Genomic DNA, 23,828 nt, shown 5'->3' with positions numbered 1-23,828 from the left:
GAGCATTTTTCATCCGAGAACTACTTGCACTAGGAAGAAAACAATATCTGACTTCAGTTGCAACTCTAAATGATCTTTAAGAAGCACTGGGTTTTGGATATTTTTCCCTAAAATATTTATCTTAGAAATGAAATCAGTTTCAGTATCTGCCAGAAATGTTTAATAAGCTGCAAGATAGGAAAATATAGTATTAAAATAGCAAAAAGTTTTGATTCCTTACAGTTACTTTTTTTTTTTTAAATCTAATTGGGACCAACTGGCCTCATTGCTTCTTATAAACTTAGCAATATATATTCAGAAAAAGGAATAAAAATGAACAGATGTTTCTCCTTAAAGAAGTCAGACAAAGATTTTTCTTACACAATAAATCAGCTGCTAGTGGATTTCCAGGACACTGCTCCAGGCTAACTGTTTAGGTATGGCTTAAAAGCCTGGTTTACCTCTGTATGTATCCAAAACTGGTAAAGTAGATTAAACTGTAGATGAACAGCAAACACTGAAGGGGGAATGAAAAGAGCCATAGGCAAGTTTAAAATCTGAAAAAAATGAGAAAGAAAATATATGTTAGATATATCATTCTAAACTTGTGAAGATATATCAAAGTACTATCTCAGAAGCTCAAAGCACTGCAAAAGATAATTGCTTCTTCTGATACCTCCATAATGTAGACATCATGTAGAATACATACTGATTATTATGTTACTACTAGGTGTGCTAAGCAAATGAGACATAAATTGCTGCAAAAGTGATTTGCCAAAAGTCATAATGTGAGCAAGTAGAAAAAGCAAGAAAAGAACTCAGAAATCCTGAGATTAGATGTTTATTCCGTGTACTATATGGAGCAGACAGCAACTTGTCCTTGACATGGGGGTTCACTTATAGGGGAGAATTATCACAGAGTAAGTAAGGTGTGAATTTAATAACACTATAGCTTTTCCATCCAAACACACTACGTGAGCACAATAAGGGCAAGGCAGCTTACTTGGCTTTCAAAGTTAATTATAAATTCGCACCCTAACTTTCACATGGCATCTCCCTCGAAGCCCCGATATTTTGCTGAGTTCTGAAGATGTGCTATCATGAAAACAGTTTCAGAAAACTGCTTACTTAGGAAACACTGGTAACTTACATACAAAGTAAAATCCCAGGAATTTCACAATTAATTGCTTAACTGGCTGAACAACAGAATAAGACTTCCAAGACCTTCACGTGTTAAAAGTCAGTCTGCTTTCTTCAGAAAAAGGCTTATCTTTTTTTTTTTCTTGTACCTGACATTGTGTTATACTAGCTGCATTAAGTTATCCTTCTCTAAAATACAGAGATTTTTTCTAAACCAAACAGTAGCAGAGGTATCTTCAAATCTAAATCTCTTTAGCACTCAGGGAAAATCTGGGTAGCAGATTAAGACCTCCCTGTGAAACACAACAAAATTAGCAAACTCCGTTTTCAAATTCCTATTGTCCTTCTCACAAAAATCAAATCTTTGAACATCAGAGAAAGCAATCTGATAGCTACGACAGGCCTCCTGAACCAGGAATTCCTTTAGTGTAGGTCTGCGCATAGCATTTAATGCTGATATTCCCTCAGTTTTTGTAAAAAGGCCTACCCAATAGGTAAGATGTCACACTGGGGCTGTGAAACAAATGCACCTCCATCCCCATGATGTGACTGATGCTCTCAAGAAAGTCACCACAGCTGCATCCCACTGTCACAAGCCAATGGAGGACTGAAGCCCTGCAATCCCAGCTCGGTCTGCTGGCTTCGACACCAGACAACGACTGAAGCACTAGAAAGTCACTGAATTCACTGCAGTTTCAGCATCACCTGGTAGGGCTAGGACAGCTGTGTTTCAAAAGCTACATTCAAAGGCTTCATGGATCACAGCTGCCTCACAAAGTACACGTGGGGCGTTTCTGGTTGAATGTCTTGGAAGTTCTTTTCCAAGAAGTAAAGGAATTCAAAGGTGATAGAAGGGCTATGCTGAGCTTCTGGAACTTGAGGGAAAGAATGTAAACAGCTATTTTGTTTTAATCAGTCTGATCCTCAAAGGCTGAAGTGTTTGCGTAACATTTATCAAACAAAAAAGAAAGAAAAATGTTTAGAAAGTGAAAGTTGCACATTCAATCCGTAAGAATCACTCAGCCTAAGTAAACTCACAAAAATTGGCAGCAACTCTTACCTAAGCTAAGGCAGAAGCTAGTAAATGCCATCAGGGAGGATGTGGCATTTAGGCATGAAGTCCTGGAGTAGAGGTGGGTATCAGCCTTCTTTAAGAGTTAAAAATGCAGAACAGACTGCCTTGTGCAGAAGACTACTAAACAGAAGAGCACCTTTCAAGCCTATAATTCTCCATGCTCTGAAACAGAAATGTAGTGCAAGCCTCCCATACTTTAGAAGAAATGCCCTAAACACTGGCATGGAGTCAATCTCTTTTCTGAGTTCCTTTTTCCTCCTTCCTCTAACCTGGACCCCCTTAGTATTAAATTATTAAAAGTGGGGGAGCTACAAAAAAAAAAAAGAGACTGAGAGATATTTGTCCCACAACAACCAGAAGGCTGGCATGGTTTTTCTCAAAGGTTATCTTACAAAGAAGCCAACGAAGGAGCAGGACACACGTCCAGATGTAAGTAAAGCTACTGCAGTTTTCTCTTATTATTGATTGTACCTCTCTAATGGCATGATAAGAGCAGGAAATTTTTTAAAAGGAATGGAGAGGAAGTTGATTAAAAAAAAAAAAAACCAGATGGTTTTCAGATTATTCATGGAAGTCATTGCAGGATTTAAAGCAGGGTTAAAAATTATATGCTTTTTCCCTAAAAGTATCAGAGGCAATTTGGTGGTATTTACAGATGACTCAGAGGGGAAGGAAGGATCACCTTGATATTTATTTTCTAACCTACTTCTCACAATGAATACTAGGATTTCCCCGCTAAGTGGTAAGATGAGGGAAATTTTATATAAATCTACAGGCAAATTTGAGACTGACAAAGGAGAATGCTTTCCTAATTGCCTCATGTTTCCTTGCAATGCAAGCTTTATTTTGCACAGAAAGGATTTCAAAGATCATTTACAAAAGTAGAACCCATAGGAAGGAATGAAAACAAGCTCCCATACAAAAGATTTAGTTTGTCCTTTCTGTGGTTCCACAGGAACAAGATCAATGTCAGGAGGGGGGAAAAAAAAAAAATCATTAAATAGTTTTTCACTGGAAATGCCAATTCACCAAACCAAATCATTTCATGGGAATGTGCCACCTTTCACTAATCTGTAAAGGAAAGGCTTTCCTGGCTCCAAGATGGAATTTCTGGTCAAAACTGCAGAAAAACACTTATCACAGTCACAGATCTTTTCCCACTTGTGGATTCGGCAACAGAGATTGAGAGCGCACCACAATAACTGATAACCTGATGGGAAAGGCACTCATTGAGGGGGTGGAGAGGGATCCCCATCTGGGGCTGCTGCACTGCAGCTGTGTGCCTTCACACTCTCGGTGTTGCCCCTTTTGAAGGGTGCGTGTCCGACGCACACTCTACTTTTCTCCCTCTCATTTGTAATAAAAGCTTATAAACTCTTCCACTACAGAAAGGGACAATGTTGGAACTCCTGAGGTTTAGCAGGAGGGCCAAGTTTCCTATGCTGAGCCCCTTCGTTTCCACGCTGGGTCTCCGGGCCCCCCTGCCAACGCGGCTGGCTGTCGCAGCGGGGCCGCAGGGCAGCTGCCGACAGCTAGTTCACGTGGGCTATACTTCTGTGAGGATTCTGCAGGGGTTAAAGGTAAGGATAAAAAAATCCCACCCCTTACAGATCCCAGACCTAGCAGATTCCTCGGTAGGTAAGAAGTGAACTTTGTGACTCTGTGGTGAAGAGAACAGTGTTACCTATTCCCTTTCCAGATTTATATACAGATGTTTCCACTGCTTTTAAAAGAACAAGGCATAACTCAACCCTTTATCTAAACATATAGTCTAAAGCTATCAAATTATTATGGATCTATTATTTGCAATCAAATCTTACCCTTGGAAGAAAGTTAAGAACTGATACTCATAGAATTATTCATAGCTTTTCAAGGTGTATATGTTACTTTCTCCTTTCACAATTACACTTTAACTATGCATTTCATCAGAAGCAAAGATTTATATAGCCTTAGCTTGCTGATTTCTTCTTAAAAATGAATATACATTTTTTTTCCACATCTTTTTCCCACTAAATGGGCTTCCAAACCATCTCTCAGTCTTAACAGCAGGTCTGCTTCACTATGGCCCCTCCACTGGAGTAACAGAAACACTCTGTGTGCAAACGACATGAAGCAATACACATTTGGTTCCAAGTTCAGGAGTACATCTCACACCACTGATTGTTCTTCGGGCATGTTTTTCTCTTCTCTTTCATTTCACATCTTTTCAATCAGCTCGAGCACAACCCACACAGATTAATATGCTGATTTATTTATCTTATAACATTTAACTTAAAACACATACAGAGCTGGCAGCAGAACAGTCCCACAATCCCACATCATCCACCACAACTTTCTCACAGTCTCCACAAAACTGCATGTCGAACTGCATTCAACAGTACACATTCAGCAACATCAGATCATTCTCAGAGCGTAACTAAAGGCTTCACTGAGTTTCAGCTTTGAGAAGATGCATCCATGGGGTTCTGGACAAGTCTGGCAGTCCAAAAAAATAGCAGTGCTATAAGAATTAGCAAGAATTGTATTCATGCACAGTAAAGCTTTGGAGAAAGAAAACTGGCACACCCCTCAAAAGTTCTAGGGAAAGGTAAACCAATATTTACATTAATCAAATGTCTTGGCTAATACCAAATATTTGGTGGAAAAAACACTGCACACAAAAGTATTATGGATTCCCAGGTTGACTTCCCTTTGCTCAAAGCAAATTAATTTTAAATGTACGTATATTATTTGCCAAGCGATACCAGTGTGGTCGTGAGGATGGTCTTCAGAATCTAAGACGGCCAGACATCTTGGCCTTCCTGAATATTTTATGCTCTCTGAGGTATCATCCTCAAAACCACGCAGGCAGACAAAGTTCTCATGCACACACCCATACGCACACACAGGCTTTTTGTCTTTTTTTGAGTTATTGTTTTTGTTAAGCATTTGCACATATGGTCCCAATGGGTAAATGTGCAAAGGTTAAATCTTTAGCATGGCAGTATTTACATAGGAAGCAGAGTTGTGACAGAGATGCATCCCTTCCGCTATTGTTCATTATGGCCATTTAAATTTAAGGCACTCCTACTAGATTAGACGACTATTTGCTGAATAAAAAAATATCAAGAATTTACAGAGAAGACTTTAAGAAACAAAACGAATAGTATCTGTTTCACAATTTCCAGAAGAACTAGTCATTTTTTTGGAACCTAGCACTTTAACTCATCTAATGTCATGAGTTTGAAACAGTTATGAACAACAGGCTAAATCCATGCTTAGTTATGTGAGCATGAATCCAGACAAACTTTACTGAAGTTAGTGGAGTTACACTGGATTTGCATGTGTGAGCACACACTCTTGGCTTTGAGTCATTTGCTCATAGGGTAGTTGTAGAGACTGCCAGAGGACTGGGGGTTTCCTCCACCACCAGTATTATACCTCATTGGAAAAAAGCATTTACATGTTTTATATATACAAAAATACATTGAATATTGCTTTTCAACTCTAATTCTGAAAATTCAAAATTTGACGTTATTCTTTTTTAAAAAACAAACAACAACCAAACAAACAACCTACAATCGGAGTTAAAAAATAGAGTCAAAAGAGAACACGAGAGTGCAACTGAGGAAATCAGCAGTTATCCTGGGCCCAAAACTAAACACTGAATACTATGTTAAATTTATGAATGTATTTGGAAATACACATTTTTAAAGCTGTAAATGAGTACTCGTCTTATTGCATATAAGCTGTGTACACATGCATATGATATATACATATTGCATGTGTACACAGCTCACCATTTAAAAGAAATTATATTTGAAACAACACCAGGTAAAAGTAGTGGCATACTGCCCTTACTTACCGGAGTACTGACACACGACATGAATGAACAGAGACAAATAAATACATTTGCATGTGCAAAGCAATCTTTAGTAACGATTTCTCTCCCTGCTCCTTTCAGTTATACAGACATATTCTAGAGTAGTTAGGCTACACTGTGATCTTTTCCCATACTTATGCATGAATAACTGAAGGAAAAAAATTGTCTCATTTTACTCCAAAAGTTATGAAAATATAAACGCAGGGTTATAATTAGCCTTCTTAAACTTAACTACTGCATCTCTGTTCAAGTTTTTTGTAAAAACATTAATAAATGTAAAGCTTTTTAAAGCTTATGATTCTCAGATTCTTCAGTTTCAACTTCTGTGCTTTCAGTGTCAAACATCTTAAATAATTTATATGTTTTTCTTTGAAGGAAAATAAACACTATTTTTTCACTATTACTACATCTTGTTGACATTAATTTGTTTGTCAAATCTTGTGCAACTTACCCAGGAGGTGTATTTCTGCAGTACAGATTGTCTCAAGGCTGTGAATAAGTTGTAATCTTCAGAACTATGATGTACTTGGTGCGCTGCCCACAGTATATTAACCTCTGCAAAACACATAATTTCTAATGAGGTATGTACTAGAGAAAAAAGCAACATTTGTTTCCCAAGGCCTTTTTTCGTAAGCTAGAAGCAACTAATCCCCCAAATACACTTTGCTATTTTACCATAGTATAGCAGGTAATAAAACCTAATGTTCAGACCTGAGTTTGGGTAGGCTGGGTTAAATGTCAGTAAGTGGACACAAGTCAATGTAACTTTCATGCTGAGGAAGGCGAGGCTATGGCAGGAACTAAAATCATTGCTGGAAGAGCAGAAGGATATGGAAGACGAGGGTTAAAGAGCCAGAAAGCCTGAGCTGAGTCCTGATAACATGAGTCAGTAGGAGCTCTCTTATGGGGTTCAGAGGGACAAGGACTGAGGATGCTTTCAGGCCTGCATTTGTTTACTGAAGTTATATTTCAAGATGAGAAGGGGACACAAAAGCTTCCAAAAATCTTACGCTTCAAATTTAAACAACTTAACTGATGTCTGCTGTTATGCTTACAGTTTTCTGGAACACTTAAATCTTCAAGCCCACTTGTACCACAGACCACAAAGCACAGCCATTGCGTGCCCACTAGTGACAAATGGAAAAACAAATGGTTGCTTGCTGGGAACTCTGGACCCAGCCAAAGGAGAGCAGTGGCTCTACTGTGTTACAGTTCAAAAAAAGTTGCTGGAATAAGGGCAAAACCAGTGTCAGCCATGTCCTCTGAAGGCATGACACCTCTAATGCACTGCAGTGAAGACGACTTCAAAATCCTCATTGTATTTCAAGGCATTTTCTCATTAAGTGCAGATCTGGGTGGCCCCTCTGCATGGTATATTGATATCTGGACAGTCTTAAGTGGGAGGTTAAGACAGAAATGTTCATGGCCATCAGATGTATAGCTACGAGGATGACCTTAATTACAGCAAAATGAGAAAGTGGGTGGTTAATGCAGACCAAATAATGCCTATTTAGCATAAACCTAAATTTAAGGTCCCATGCATTTCAAGCAATGAAGTATACACAAAGCCTCAGCTGATTACAGAAATTAAAAGTTAACTGGCGGTCCGCCAGCTGCACACTCCCATTGCCACTGACTTGCTTCACCAGAGCAATTAGAGAAGTACCTTTGGCAGATACTAGAATCGCATTCACAGAATGATTTTATAATGTGTATTTAAACTCCTGAAATCATCTGGTGCCAAGCTTACACCAAATAGCTTAGGTCTGGTGATTAACATGTACTTGCAGTGTAGAGTAACACCAAAAAAACCTCTTAATGAATCTCAAGGTGTCTTCACCATTTCAGGGGACTAGATAGTGTTGTAACAGGAGGTAACAGTCTTGTATGCTAGAAACTGAGAATTTTAGTTCTAATGAATTTTGACAGTTTTGTAATTTACATGACAACATCATTTCTGAATGCCCTCTAAGTCCTTGAAAATCCTTACAATTGCTGAATTAAAACCATAATTTCAACTATCATAAAACACTTAAGACTCAGTCTGAGAATTCTTCCTTCTTTAAATGCATTTGCTCCTGAAGGAACAAGTGTTCACTATATCAAGAATCGGTGATCTCTCTCAAAAAAATCCCAGCATCTTAATGCGTCTCTGCCTAATGAGCTCACTAGGAGATGAATTATTCAGGTGAGCTTCAGTACTCAATAATAATTTGTATTTGAAATGTTTCCCAAGACCTCGACAGAAGCTAAATGAGTGAACAAAGCATCTGAAAAGGTGGAGGTTAAAGACCTGTCTCCTTAGTTGTTTTAAAAGCATTTACTTCCTATCACAAACTGTGTGTAACACAAGCCTCCACTCAATGAAGTACAGCTGTACAAACAGGGTACAGTAACTGGATCTTGCTTCTTTCCCTCAGTCATTTTTCAGCATTGTGAAAAGTTCAAGGAAGGGAATCTATGATGATTTTTACAGTCTACTTTCATTGTAGTTAAGGTCAAATGGTTTTCAAAATGAATTACTAAACAGGCATTTTATTAGCATTCATTTTTCAGTTAAACTGCCTCTTACACTAACAAGAATATAGAATAGTGTAACTGAATATTGGTAAAATGTTAATCTTTCAGATGTGCGAGTCAGCTTAAATGTTCTATCATTCAAAAATATACCACAGGAATATTAGGGACATAAACAAACAATTCTGTCACAAGTAATTTAACTGCTAAAGCTATTTCTGACTTCTTCTGTTACAGCTAAGTAAATTAAATCCTGCTCCTTAATCCTATTCTTGCTGACATCAATGGCACAGACTACGTTAAATTCCTTGGCAAAATAGGCAGAGTTGATGATCGGAAATAATTTTTGTCCTAAACATTTATCTGAAGAAATTGATCATCAATAACTTTTTATCTGAAGCAGAAAAATAACATCATGAATAAGTGTGAAATGGATCACCCCAAAACTCAGTCTGTAAGCATTAGTACATTAAAAATATTAAAATTGTAACTCCTAAAAGACATCTCATAAATGTGAGAAACAGACCAAGCACTCATCAAGGAATACAGCTGACTGCTCACCAACTACCCGCGACCAAAAGTATGTGTCTATAGAACTGTGGTTTCACTTTTTCATTCATAAAGATGGTAACTTGAAGCAAAATGTGAAAAGTTATTTGAATGAGAATGAAATTATAAAAGACTGCCTCACATCCACTTCCTCATGCTTAATATTACATAATTACTTAAAAAGAGAGCAAGACTGAGCTATGGCCAATTCCAACACAGTTGTTTTAAAAAAAAAAATCTATGTAGAAAACAGGAAGTATTACTGGATTTTGTAGATCTCTCCAGTTCAAATTTTCCCATGAAGCCACAAGAAAAAAGTAGGTGACGGAATTGGAGAAGCCACTCAGACAATGCTCTAATGGACTTTCTTATGTTTTCTAAGTCAAATATGATTGGTAAATAAAATAAGAAATTACATCACTGTAATACCTATAGGCACATTTTTGATTTAGGAGAGTGAACATCATAGAATCAAAGGATAATTCAGTCTGGAGAGGACTGTAGAAGTTCTCTAGTCCAACCTCCTGCTCAAAGCAGGACCAGCTGTGAGGTTTCCGAGTGCTCTGCCCAGTTGGGTCTTGGAAACTTTCTGCATCTTCTGCTATAGTGGAGAAGAGGTGTGCTATTTGGATCTGGGGAAGAGCAGAACAACTACATCTTGCTACTGGAGTTAATTATTAATACGTTATTATTATCATTGTACAGAATCAATTACTATCTTCTTCCATCACCCAATATAAACTGTAAAAGAATCAGCATGTAATCCCAGAAGAGAATGAATGCTGCCACCTAGATAGGTGAGGAAGGAAAGAAAATTGGTGGTACGCAGGAACTGCTGGATGATAAGTAGGTTACCATCCAGCCCTCAGTTTTCACTCTAGCTCTTTAAGTCTCCATGAAGTTATCTCAGACTCAGACCTGCAGTTGCTAAAATCAGTGGGCTCTGAGCAGTTGAGAGATTTGTATCTTAATACCAATTCTAACGGAAAATGAAGATTTGTCTTTTTTAGCATTAGTCCAATATATGAATACTACTGACAGAAAAAAGAAAATGAGAGGCTGAGAGAACTGGCTTGGAGAAGACAAGTCTTTGGGGGAATTAATAATAGCCTTGCAGCACCAATGAAGCACCAGTTGTCAAGAAGCTGGAGTCAAGCTTTTTGCAGCAGTCCCACTTTATCTTCTTTTTTGGGTTTTCCAAAAGGAAGAAAGATTAATGATGTTATCCTTCCTTTCCACGTCCTCCCTCCCTCCTCCTCCTAATTAATACATAAAAATGTAATGTTTCACACACCATCACAACCCCATATTGGTATGGCAACCAATGATTCCACTTAGCCTTAATTTTTTTCTATTTCAGATTCATTTTTTAGCATTAATCAAATCCCTTTCTATGAGACCCAAAGATAGATCCAATGCCTGGGCCATGTTTCACTACTTCTGAAGTATTTTCCTTGTGGTGTTAGAAATTGGTCATCATGCACATAAGATTTCCCTCTAAGAATACATAATGTGTAAAGTTCAAAATGAGGCTTTGTTGTTATTAAATTCTGTATTGTCTCTCATTCTGTCTGTCATTTCCACAGCCCACCACATTTTGATTAACCACAGGAGAAAATATATATGACAAAAAAACCCTGTAGTCATTTCAAGGAGTGATGTCAAGGAAAACAACCATCTTATACAATCTTCAAAATCAGTGAAATGGTAAAGATTTGATGAATCTTTAGTGAATAAAAAAGATTAGATAGACCTTTTAATTAAAAGGGGGTAATTTCTTCGCACACAGATTTGTAAGACCTGGATCTGAAGTAAAGTGGAAAAAAATATAGATTATTTAGAAATACATCCATATGATGAGTCATGTAAAGTTTCCATTCTTTTTCAGTCAACATTGACTGTAGCTAGGAGAACAGGTGGAAGTTTCCCCTCAGCATCTACTTTAAATTTAAACAAAACCTTCAGTTTGACTATGCTTGCCATCTGTTACAATATTAGGTATCTGCAGTATTCAGTGAGGAACTGAACTACAATTTACCTAGCTAGAAACTTAGAAGATAGCAAAATTAAATTTACTGTGCTACGAATTACCACATCATGATGAACTCCGCAAAGCCAAGCACGGGCAAGAAACTCCTCGCCCACGGTGTGGTGCTTGCTGCCCCCAGCATGGAAACCGCTGCTTCCTAGAGCAGCTGTAACCTGCAGTGCTTCAGAGGCCGGTACTGCATGCTGTGTTTGCCTACAAGCAATAGAAAAGGGATCATCTCATGAGTCTACTTCTCTCCAGTCAGAATTAGTAGAAACCTCAGGATGACTGAGGAAAGAAAAATGGCCTGGGAGGTAAGTCTTCCAGTCATTCCTTTTCTGTGCATTTCAACCCTCCCTACAAAGACAAAACAGACAAGAATACATTGTATTTAAATAATTTCTCCACTAAACTATTGGCTTTTCTTATTCACAAAACAACTGTTTGATTACTTACTACCTTCCTGCCTTGTTCTAATTGATCTGTTCTGTTGCTGCATCTGAAATGTTTGAATAAATCTCTTCTCATGCAGGGCTTTTTCAAAGAGTCTCATTCCCTGCTGGATTCTACACTTGCATTGGATGTACAACCACTGAGACAGAGCACCACTTAAGTTTTGTTACTGGGAGGGACAACTACTGGATTTTTAAATAAAACTTGGCTAAAAACCTGTATTTTGGGACCCAGAGTGGATGCCTTTATTAAAATTGGGAAGTCACCCTAGACTCCATTCCACCTCACATGAAAACAGAAATCTACTTACACAGATTAGTTATCATCTCAACAACAGGAGTAGATATGATCTATACATGACTCTCCTGTTTAGTCTGTTGTGGTGTAGTCCCTCTTTTGTTACTCTTCTGATACAACTTTGCTTCATATTTTTTGTTTTAGTGTTGTTCAATAAGAGTTGCAAGATCGGTTATTTGCCAAAAGCCTCTGCTTCCTTCTTATTAGAAATATAATTCATATAGGAACAAATTCTTTCCCCAATTACGTTAGCGTAAGCATGGAGCTGTGCAGGTTTAATGAGAACAGGATTAGATCCAAGGAATTTATCTGGAAGACTATATTATATACCACACACAAAGAAGCGTGTATACAGGGAAATGTACACTTTTTTTTTTTAACAGGATACATTTTTCTTACATTGTGACCTTGGCTACAGTGAGTCTTAGCAGTTTGTATTCTCAGGATGATCACATATGTAATTCAAAAGACTAGCTGTGAGGAGATCTGAGTTCAAGTGGTGAATTAGACTTGATTCACTATAGAACTTCAAACAATCTTCTTACCTTTCTTCTTCTGCACATTTTTATTGAGAAGCGCCCATCTGTGCATGTACCTGACACAGACCAGTTCTCAGCATTTAGAAAGTAGGAGTTCCACTACTGTTTAGAATAATAGGAAAAACAGACTACGTTAGCCTTTGCTCCCAGAGTTGGTGTGTCAGGAGGAGAAGTGGAACAACTCAGAAGCACCTCTTCGGCCTCGGCACTATCTAGTCCTCTCTGGTCTTTTGCAACGAAAGGTATTGCAGTACCCAGGTAATTCCAGGATAGGCAATCATGCAGCATGTCACACAGCCAGTGTCAAACAGAAAATAATGCTACCATGAGACACTCTGTAACCTACATAGTTGCAATCCAGCAGCTTAATTAGGAAATTTCACTAGGCGTTCAGCATCTGATCCTTCCATGATGTGAGATGTGCTTTTCTGTGCTTTGTTCAGTATTATCTCTGTTTTTCAGCCCTCTTAAATTACTGTATGTGGTCAGCAAACTATTTAGTGAGTGGGCTAACTTATAATCAAGTAATACATGGTATATGCTCCCATGGCTTACAAGCCAAAAATGGGAGCAACCTTCTACAAAACCTGCCTCCAGAATCTGTCCACGAGCCAAAACCTCCTGCTTGATCTGCTGCCATACCAGTTGAAAACACAAAACTGCTCCCACACGAAAAATCCACAATAAGATCTGCAAAACTTAAGATGCAGAATGGTCTAGGGAAACGTGGGAAGAATCAAGACAAGCCAAAGTATTACATATGCTACCCAGAACAAACAACGGGCCAGATCATGTCCCCTCTTAGCAAGAATCTAGGGGACTCTGAATTATACTCAGATATACTTCTGAATCTGTAAAATATTTAAGATATCATGTGGTTAGGAAAGCAGAGTTTGACCAGGTCAAAAGTAACGGTCCTCTCAAGCCATACATGCCCTATTTTATTTCTTGGCATCCTCATAAGCATCGGATACCAACGGAAAGGTTAGAAAAAGCCACAGTGTTCCCGAAGACTCAGCCTCTTCTAGTAGGAGTAGTTCCCTCAAAGTTAAGCTGCATGGACCAAACTTCATGCAACATAGTTATATAAATGTAAATAAGAGTAAGAGTCTCAGTTAGTTACATTAGGACAGTCCTAACCCACGGCCTGTGAGCTTTTCATACGGTTGCCGGGAATTGAACAGTCTCTTTCCACACATGCCATGGAAAACCACAAAGGAATAAAGTTTATTAGGTAAGGATTCAGAAATTAGTACAGAGTGACTCAATCTCTGACTTCACTCATAGTTTTAATAGAAAATGAATGTGCATTCCTTCGTGGGGAAAGATATTGAGAAGATAAATGATCCAAAGCAATTTTAGCATGCGAATGTTGGATTTGGACACTTCCACAAAGGCAAATAGGAAAAATTCAAAGGATGAAGACAGACACAGAAGGAATGAAGTTTTAGTAATGTGTATATATGTAAACTCTGAAAATAGTGGAATATTTGGCAAGTCTTTCAGTACACAGCAGGTCTCACACAAATTCTGCTATACCGACTTGCCCGACCAACCTGTTTCTCAGACCTTCCTGAAGCCAATTGTTCAAGTCCTTTAGTTGCTTGGAGCAGCTCTGCAGCTGGTTAAAGTTTTGTTTGTCTGAGCTCTGGATGATCTCTGTAACAAAGATCTGAGTCTCTGGATTGTGAGGAACCATGATGACAGCAGCTGTTACACATTTACTTGTCTCTTTCGTGGGTGTATAAGGCTTGATTCGGGTACCCTGTTTTCCCGTTTTTCTGGCTTTCATACGAGATTCTTTAGCTCTAAGAGTCTGAAAACAGCTCTGATTTGTACCAAAAAATAAATTGGTGCCATGGCAGTTTCAAGGATAACTAAATCATAGCACAAAATGCCGTTCGTGAACCCAGTCCCAAGCCCTGTCAAGCATTTCCCAGCATAAGTCCAATATTTGGCCCAAGTTCTTCAATCATCCTTTCTTCAGTGAGGATTCCTACTGGTTATAGCAAGGTTTATCCACCTTACACCTTCACAACCTCTTGATTGAGTGACACAGTATATGTTAACTTCTGCAGATCACTGATGTAACAATTTTTTGCAGCACTTGGCCCTTTCTGCACCTTTTTTACTACAAAGAGGAGCATATGGCTCATTAATTGCACAACTATAAATCATCCTGTTGGTGAAATCAGATTTATATATTAAAATAAAAACCTTCAACAAATTTCTGTGTAAAGGAGAAGATCCTCAGCAGCTGGTGCAAAGTGACTTCTATAGATCTATGCCACTTTATACAAGCTGCAGACTTGACTCAAGCTTCTCCAAATATGGCCGATTACAGAACTGGCAATCTTTAGTTCTGATCATTTGCCAACCTGTATAATATAACTTGGTGTTACTGAATACTGATGTCAAACTGTGGTATAAATGTGTGAAACACATTAACTGTGACCAAATTAGCACTCTACTCCTTAGCTTGATGATAAAGAGAACTGAGACTAAATTAAATAAATTCTTAAAAAAAAAAAAGTTACTTCAGAGAACCTACTTTTGGTTTTTTTTACTTCAATTCCTTTTTTTTTTTTTTCCCCTTCCCCAAAAGCATCTCAGCCACTGAAATGTCAGCTTATGCAATTTGAGAACATATTCATCTTGGAGGATCTTAGAAGGAAACTGCTGGAATGAAATGGAAAAAAAGAGAAGATAATTCTCCTTTTGTTTTTTTGGTGTGGGGGTGTGGGGGTGAGAGTTCTTATTCTCCTGTATTCTGGGCTGTCTCTACAAAAGATTGATGTCTGGTGTCACTGTTAGGAAGTGCAAACTGTTCAGCTTCATTGCAATCTATGTCCTCATCCTCTTGCTCTGCAGGATACCACATACTTTGGCAGGCAATATTCAGATGGGAAGCACTTTAATGGCAAGAATGGATGCCAGTGAACCCTTTTCCCACAATGTTCAGAACTCTGAATGTGCATACGTTAAAGCAACATAAAGCTGCAGGATATTAGGAAGAAAACAATAACTGATACTAACTCAGCCACATAAATCTTACTTTTTGCCCCTCAGAACAATACATTCAAAGAATGCTAGGGAAATACACACACACAAAACACCAAAAAAAGAAGAAAAAAAAAAAAGATGAACTGGAATGAATTAAAGTCCTCCAACTCAAAGGCATAAACATACTTTTTCAAAGGAAATATCCATGGGCCCTTCATGTAACTTTTACCTTGTAGGTCAAATTCCTGCATTCATTTCTTTGGTTCTTCATTTTTCCAAGCCAGATACAGTAAGGATTAACACTGATATGTCAATGGAGTTATTCTGGTGTAAAAGAGCAATTAGCTCTATACAGTTTTCTCTTGCAGAGTGTTTTAGATGATTTATTAAGCCAAGTTCCTGAATGACAGATGTGTGGAAATGCAGACTAGATTTGCAAAGAATCTACTGAAATTTACTGAGATATCAGGAAAGCCTGGGGGACATCAAGACACACCATCCCCCTTAAAAAAACTTTTAAAATATTATAGAAAAAAAAATTTACATCCAACTTTCGTCCCTCTCCTTCGTAGATTTGCAAACCATAGAAAAAGCCAGACAGACACTTCAGGCAATGCATATGAGTTTTGTACTCTCTATGGACCTGATCCAGAACTTACTGAATTCAGTTGAAAAATATCCATTAACAGATTTTGAAACAAGTTCTTTTTATATTATACAATTCAAAACAAAGTACAGTTAACCCTTTGAACTCAAGTTCAGATATTTAGTGAGACTGGCCACCCATATTTATTTATACATCTGTTTTACAGTGTCAAATTATTTCTCTGAGAAATGAAAAGAACCAATATAGTAACAGATACCATGTGATTATTTAACAGCGATAGATCCATCGTATTTGGTAGTCATACTACTTATTTATAGCCTATGAGATGCATACAAAAAGAAACCTGCACTTCCGCAGATTACATTTGGACCAGCGTTGTCAGTATTTGCATTATACTCCCATTTCTAAAAGCACATAGCTAACCACAGATCCTCTGTGTCCATCAAGTAGCTACCTATTCCTGCATCTGTCATACAACAGATCGGTTCTGGACACTATTAAGCACGCTGAAACTTTAATAGCCTTTTCCATTTATCCCTCTAACATGAAGGACATGGAAGCCATGTAGACAGATAGATTAGATAAAGAGACCAGAACACAGGCAACTGTCAAAGCATGCAGCCTCGATTTAAAGGTGAAAAAGAAAGCGGACAAATAAGCTTGCCTCGATACCCTACCAAGCTGAGCTCCATCTAGTAGAGCCCACCCCTAAGTGCATCAGCTAGCACTGTCTAGAGGATGCCTCCAGCACCAGAACGCTATCTTCAAGGTTTTCTCTCCCACCACTCCCTGCCCTGTCCCTTCAGCAGGGAACAAAGACGTGCCTAAATTAGGTCTACACAATTAGGTCTTTACATTGGAGCCTTTCCTGGGGATACAGGTACTGGCAGTACAATCAAACGCATTTAGCAAAAAGGCATGAAACAGCCTTTAAGAAAGCCTTTTACTTGAGTGTCCATTGCTACTAATACTACCTCTTGAACTTTGACCATCAGTCAGAGGAGTTACTTTATATACAATTTCCTCTTTCCCCATTACTAATAAATTATTAATAAATAATTACTAGCTGAAGAGTGGTGAAGCCACATGGAGTAGAGTTTCAGGTGCAGAGTCTATGTCAAGGTTTGACATAAGTTTTGGTAGGGATGTTTGTGGGGCCAAAGCTGCTCCAGCACTGCCAGCAAGCAGTGAAACAGATTACAGGTCTGGGAGCATAAAATGAGGGTTGGCAACAGCAGCAGCTAACAGATGAAGCCGGAGGTGCGGGGGAGCAGGAATACCAACAGGCTCCTGTGATGCTAATTCAGACTCATTCGTCAAAGAACAGCTATAGCACTTGACCTGTAAAGGCACTCCTCCTACATGCTCACTGGTTTTTGCAGCCACATATCTCCTGACTGATGTTGCATTTTCTGACTTTAAAGGCCTGCAGCTAGTGGCTGGATAATTAGTAGCAGAGCTAACAGAAAGGAAAGGATTTCAGAGACAGAAAATACCAAGTATGGAAAAGAATGATTTTTAACTGATTGATTATGACATTTTAATATATCCCACCGCAAATTAATTAATTTCTGTCTTTTATTTGTTTGCTCTAAGCTATAAAATAAGCTAAGATTGAAAGCTCAATGTAGGATGCATCTGTTGTACTTTCCAAACACACAAAAATAAGCATTAAAGCTATGAAGTGCAAGATACTAGACTGCAGACTTACCTCAACCACTAAAATTGCATATAGGAAACAGATCTACCTAAGAAAAATAGGCTCCTCTGTTTTATAAAGTGTCATTATTATCTGGCAAGGGTAGGGTATTTTATTTTCAATATAAAAATATAAGTTTTTTGCTGCTTTGAGATCTCTGGTTAAAATCCATTGCTAGGCAAAATAACTGACCCAAAATGAGAGCATGCTGTTGGCCTCTGTAGGCAGATTGTGCCAAACCTAACTCTAGTCTACCAAAAAAATCCTGTTCCTCCACAGCCAATCCCCTCCCACAGTTAGCAGGGGAGGAGAGGGAAACGGAGAATCTTTCTCTTTATCTGCAAAGTGTTGATTTTTTTATGGAGAACATACTTGTAAGTACAAAGTTTTACACTGTGTTAAGACATATCAAACAGTAAGCATTTATGTATAATTTCATAGGATATTTTACATACACACCAGTACCCATTATCTCTATACCCAGCATGGGAGCTCTCAAAGCCTGCGAGTTAAATGACTACCCCGTATTCATCCCAGTGCTAGCTTACATTCTTTGGTAGAAGGCCCCAGCAATGGATGAAGTCTTTTTTTTTCAGCTGCTCAGCCAAGGAGACACTCAGCAGCAGCTGAATAGCAGCCAGAGAGAGGCACAGCACAACTGTGCCAGTCCAGGGTAAGAATATCCTTTGCTAAAACCCCAGAGGCATTGCTAGGAGCTTACACTAGGGAATCGAGACCCAGATAATCAAAGTAGTATAATTTACAGCACCTGGTGCCAGTATCACAAAATCTAGGACAGTGGCCATAGCACAGGAACCTTCTTTATTTCAACTCCAGGGAGAGGGACGAAGGGGAAAAGAAAAAAAAAAAGAAAGAAGATAAAAAAAGAAAAATTGTATGAACACAAGCAAACCTAATTTAGATTTAGTTGCTGAAACACATCAGGACAGTAAATTCACATGTGTTTATAAAGAACTTGGAGGATATGAAGGTTGACCTTATTTTGCAGAAACTGATCAAACCATTATTTAAGTGATCGTTTAAATCATTTTAATCCCATTTAAATAACATTCCCAATTATTTAACCACTGCCATAGAGAAGGAGCATGTCTGATAAAGTAAATGGGAATTGAGAGACATGGGCAGAACAGTAAGTTTCTCTGTTCCTTAGTTTATAGAATGAAGATATTACTTCACAGGGCTGTTGCTTACTTCCCTCTGCTACTAGTGAAAAGAACTGTAGTTTAAGAGTACTAAATACTGTCCTTATTCCCCCCAAAAATTACAAGAAAGATAGTGCTGCCTTGATAAAAATTGGAGAAAAGAACAATAAATGTCTTAGCAGGATGTCAGTAAAGTCTATAAAGAGTATAGGTGTCTGTTGTTAAATCTAAAAGCAAAATAAACATCTGCATTTTATAATAGGTCAAGGCAATCATATCACCACATAGACGTTCACCTAATTCTATCACAACACTCTTCTAATCATCCACATATTTTCTCTGAAACTAGATTACAAACCCTTAGATCAGGAGCATTTCTTTCTGTGCATTCGTTGAGCATCCAGAACCTACCAGCTCCAACCCCTTCTGAGACTTTGGGATCTCCTGTGCCATAAGACCACATAAGGTCTGAACAATCAAAGTTATAAGGAAAGATTTATAAAGGTGTACAAGAGACAGATACATTTGTTTTTGGAATAGGATAGGACTGGTGAAGTAGAACTCAGTGGAAAAGCAGGTGGTTGAGATTATAATGAACCAATCAAACAAACTCAGGCAAGCTGGACCAGATGGCTTTTTTTCTGTTACTAATATTACTTATGTTCCTATTCAGCTGTAAGAAGTTACAAATAGTTTACCTGTTCAGATTTTTCTGACTCAAATTACATAAGATCAATGCTCTCACTTCACCATCACATTAAAAGTTATCATGACACTGTCTGTAGTTGTATTTAGCAATTTACAATGCTGCCTACCCAGAGGAGAAACTGGTAGGTGTAACAGAAGTTTTGCCTTTTACAACACAAATTATGTAGTGAACCATATAAAAAGGGAATGAAAAAAAAAGACAAAAACTTAATCTAGAGGATTAGGTGCTACCAGATACAAAAAAAATCTAAAGGTAAACCATACTTCCTGTATCAAAAGATGAAATTTTGAAGGAAAACTAACGGGCATGACTAACCTGTAGTCACACAGATTGCATGACACATTAATCTACAACTGCACCAACCATGTCTAAATCTCTCCTTCATCTAACATGGGTCACAGTTCAGAGGCTATAAATTTAAATTCAGGAAGGCATTTCACAGGTGCAAGGAAAAAATTAACATCTCTAAGCTTCCAATTTGCATTAATTTATTTCAAAACTATACAAGCAATTTTCACATATAAGATAAAGGTTAATTTTAAAATTCAAGCTAATGTGAGAATGGCTTTTGCATGACAGCAGATCTAAATTACTGTTAGCAAAGCAAACTTATTACCAGTTGTGGGATACTCTCTGATGCTGTAAAGATTCTAATAATCCAGCGAAAAAGTTAACAAACAGTACAGGAGTGACAAGCTTTACAGTATTATGACTGGATGTAAGAGCAAGCCACTCAACGGCTATCTTTACTTTCCAAAATAGCGCTCTCCACTGTAATTTGATATCATACATTATAATATTTAAGACAGAGTAAACTGTGCCTATCATACACCTTATAAAAGTTTAGAAATTATTCTGCATTTATGTCTATTTATATTTTAAATGTCATCTTGGTGGATTAGTCTGAGGTTTGATTCAGCTCTTCAGGCATTCCAGCTGCAGGAGCATGAGGCCACGTGAAGCACTGCTAAATTCCAGTTCACATCTATCGGGAGCATTAGAGGAAAATACAGAAATGTATAAACTATCTGTACCTATTCTTCATATCTATTTATTAAAGCAAGCATAGAACATGGTACTTCCTTCAGCTACTAATATTCATAGTTATTGATTTCTGCTTCATTTCCTCATAATTATTTCAGAGGAATGCTGGAGGAAGAGTTTGAAACTAAAAATGTACTATGGCTCCCAGTATAGATCATATTTCAGGAATAGCTTTAACAACACACTTCACACATTTTCTTGATCCTGATACTGCAGACATGCAAGCATTTTCATTGACACATGGTATGGATTTTTGGCTGGTTTGTTTATCAGTTACAGTGGCAGTACACCACACATTTTCTTTAAATATACTGGGCTGGCCTGGCAACGCAATGACAAGTGGAGTGAGCATAGCCAAAGCTGATGGAAAGGAGACTTTCCAAGGAGCATAGAAAAAAACCTTGCATGGGGATTATTCAAATCAGGATGTCACCATAAATTTCTTGGAGTTGCACCCCACCCTGGAATGACACGGTGGGCAGGCAATACACAGGTTTTCACATCTTTTTGCAGCTCGACGCTTTTCAAAGTTTTGGGGTATCTATATTCAGCAAGTTTTCTTGTTCTAGTTTATACATGTATCTACTGTTGTGGTAAGGCAGAGCTTTAGAGATTGGAAGCCTTCACTATATTCCAGCATTCTCACATTTCAGGGAAAGTCAGATGAGCAGTTGTATCTCAAGGGTCTTGTTAATTTGGGACCTGCTACATATGGAGATGTGATTATTTGTGTGTTCAAGTATTTTGTTCAATCAGAATCACAGAGATTTAAAAATGCTTCTTTTATTTTTCACCATGTACAGCCTCAGCCTTTGTGTAAGGCTGTGGAACAACTCCGTATTTATCCACATATTATATCAGTTAATGCCAGCTTCATTACTTCAGCACAATAAAATAAGCATTAATACAAGAAATTCAGCTGAAAGAGCTTATTATGCAGCAAAATATATTGAGAGGTAGTTTTTGGGAGTTTCTCTTGAAGGCCACAGCCATAATCTGGATGTGATCATCTGACTAAATATTATGTTAGTGTACTGTATATGGAGATGTTCATTTATGCAGATTTGATTCTGCCTTTGCATATTTTAATGAAGATATTTATTCTGGACTACTTACTCTCCCCCTGTTTTAATGCAGCAGAGGAGAGCAGAATGCTCATGTATAATCAGTCTGAATATCGGAAGGACACTTGAAAAGTGAAAAGAATCAAGGGCAAAACCAATATACTCTATGCCAGCTACCACAGTCTTTTCTATGACTCTTCTAGCATATTTTCAAAGGTATCAATATTCTACTTGAGTCTTAGATCAACAGATGAACATGAACAAAATGGGAAGTACATAGCAAGCATATTTCTCAGAGAATTCTCAAAAGCACTAAATAAATAGCATGGTCACAACTTTCTGGTCACACTTAATTCAACTCTCTCCTCTTCCAGCAGAGAAATCAAGTAAACAGATCGAATCAGATTTGGACCTCAGAGTTTCATGAGCCTAACCAGGGACAGAGATCTGTTTAAATAAAATCTGTGAGTGGATTTGCTGTGAGCATTGGCATTTTTTACCTGTTTGAAGAGTTTTGGACAGTCCCTTTTTACCAAAATTGCTTAGAAGCTTTCATTTTAATCTAGTTTAAGGATAAAAATAAATTATTCTTTCTATAATTATGTTTATTATTAAAAACTATAAAAAACTCAGAAAGGTGAGTTGCTTTCATTATTGTTTTCAGTATTGTGCATTTTGCCTTATATTACTTAAGTAGTAATATATATATTTTGGGATAGTTTAAGTATTCTTATCATAATCTGTTTTATCAAACTAGAGTAGACAAAAATGGCATATAAGCTGAGCTCAGGAAAAAAGTCCCACTCACAAGCACCTTTTCAGATAGGGCTTAATCCTGCAAGGTGCTGAGGCCTCAGCAGTGTGTACGCACAGTAGGCTGTGTCAGTCCTCTCTTGAGCTGCAGTGCTAGACTAGAGCAACAAGGAGGTAATAAAGTCTGTGAAACAATGGGACTCTCTACAGGCAATGAATAAACTTTCTTGAACTTAAACTCCAGAAGAATTTCACACCTTTGGAGTCCTATGGACGTTAGGAGCTTACATATAAATTGCCAGCCTCATGACCCAAGGAGTGTGCAGTTTATGACCCCATGCACCATGAAATCTACAGGTGGGGTGGTTTTCTTGCAGCTTACAGAGTGAACCACAAATGACAAACATTTGCATTAAATTCTCAGATAAATCAAGATGATCCCCAACCATAAAGATCCAGAAGATTTTTCCTGGTCACTTTCAGAAATATACTACATTAATTTTTTATTTCTGGGTAGAAAAAATTTGCTGGTGGCACAGTACTAAAAAAAAAATGGTATTCCTCGTAACTTTTTGTTATATGTCAAAATGTTGGAGGAAGTCTTGACAAGAAAAATTAACGTACTGACTAATCTCCAGTTGTACTAGAAAAGATCAATGAGATGATTATTGAGAAATATAGCTGCTCTGCCCCCCTTAAATTTCTGGATTTTTTCCACCCCCAATCATTTATCCCAAATCTATACAAGTTAATTCTTTCAGTGTGATGCCTAATGTTTTGATGTCTGGGGGTCAACCAGGTGTCTGGAATGGCCAAGCTACAGCTCCAGGGCCTGTGAGAACAACTCACCAGCTCAAACTCATACATTGCTGCTGATTTTCCCAGATACGGGTTTGCCCTACCTCAACAACATCCTCATGGGAAACTCTGGTTTAGAATTAGGCCAGTTGCTATGACTGTAAGTGATTCTTATGGCAGTCACAGCATGGTCAAAAAATACCACCCTATACTCATGGCCATCCTCTACTGACTACTAAAGTCTTGACAAAGAACAAGAACACTTCTCAGTGTTCAGAATAGCCCCTCAGCTATTCACTCTCACTTTGCATGTCAAGATGGATTTGATGCTTCTTCAGCCCAGAAGACCAGTACAAAATTACCTAAAATATGGAAGAGAGGCAGGCTATGGACAATGAGGAGATTAGGTGTGGTTTTGAGCTCTTAACAGGATGGCTCCTTTGAAGTTAAAGTTATACAAATGTAAAATCAAGAAAGCTGAGGAATGTGCACATAAGATTTTGAGTCCATAAACATACCGTACTCTGTATACTTCTGTATAAGTATGT

At 38.0% G+C, this 23,828-nt stretch overlaps 1 protein-coding gene across 1 annotated transcript in view; it reads right to left on the bottom strand.

Moving 5' to 3' along the window:
* The window catches only part of AGMO (alkylglycerol monooxygenase), a 193,178-nt gene that overhangs the window by 106,599 nt on the left and 62,751 nt on the right, over positions 1 to 23,828 (bottom strand). The window contains exons 4-5 of the mRNA XM_072851470.1: positions 6,508 to 6,611; positions 441 to 536 (exon numbers count right to left, since the gene is read on the bottom strand). Coding sequence (XP_072707571.1) covers positions 441 to 536; positions 6,508 to 6,611 — 200 coding nt within the window. The remainder of the gene's footprint in view (positions 1 to 440; positions 537 to 6,507; positions 6,612 to 23,828) is intronic.

This window comes from Ciconia boyciana, chromosome 2 (assembly GCF_034638445.1).
Source record: "Ciconia boyciana chromosome 2, ASM3463844v1, whole genome shotgun sequence".
Classification (NCBI taxonomy): Eukaryota; Metazoa; Chordata; class Aves; order Ciconiiformes; family Ciconiidae; genus Ciconia; species Ciconia boyciana.
Note: the sequence above shows the minus strand (reverse complement) of the source record. Positions and strands in the feature narration are given on the sequence as shown.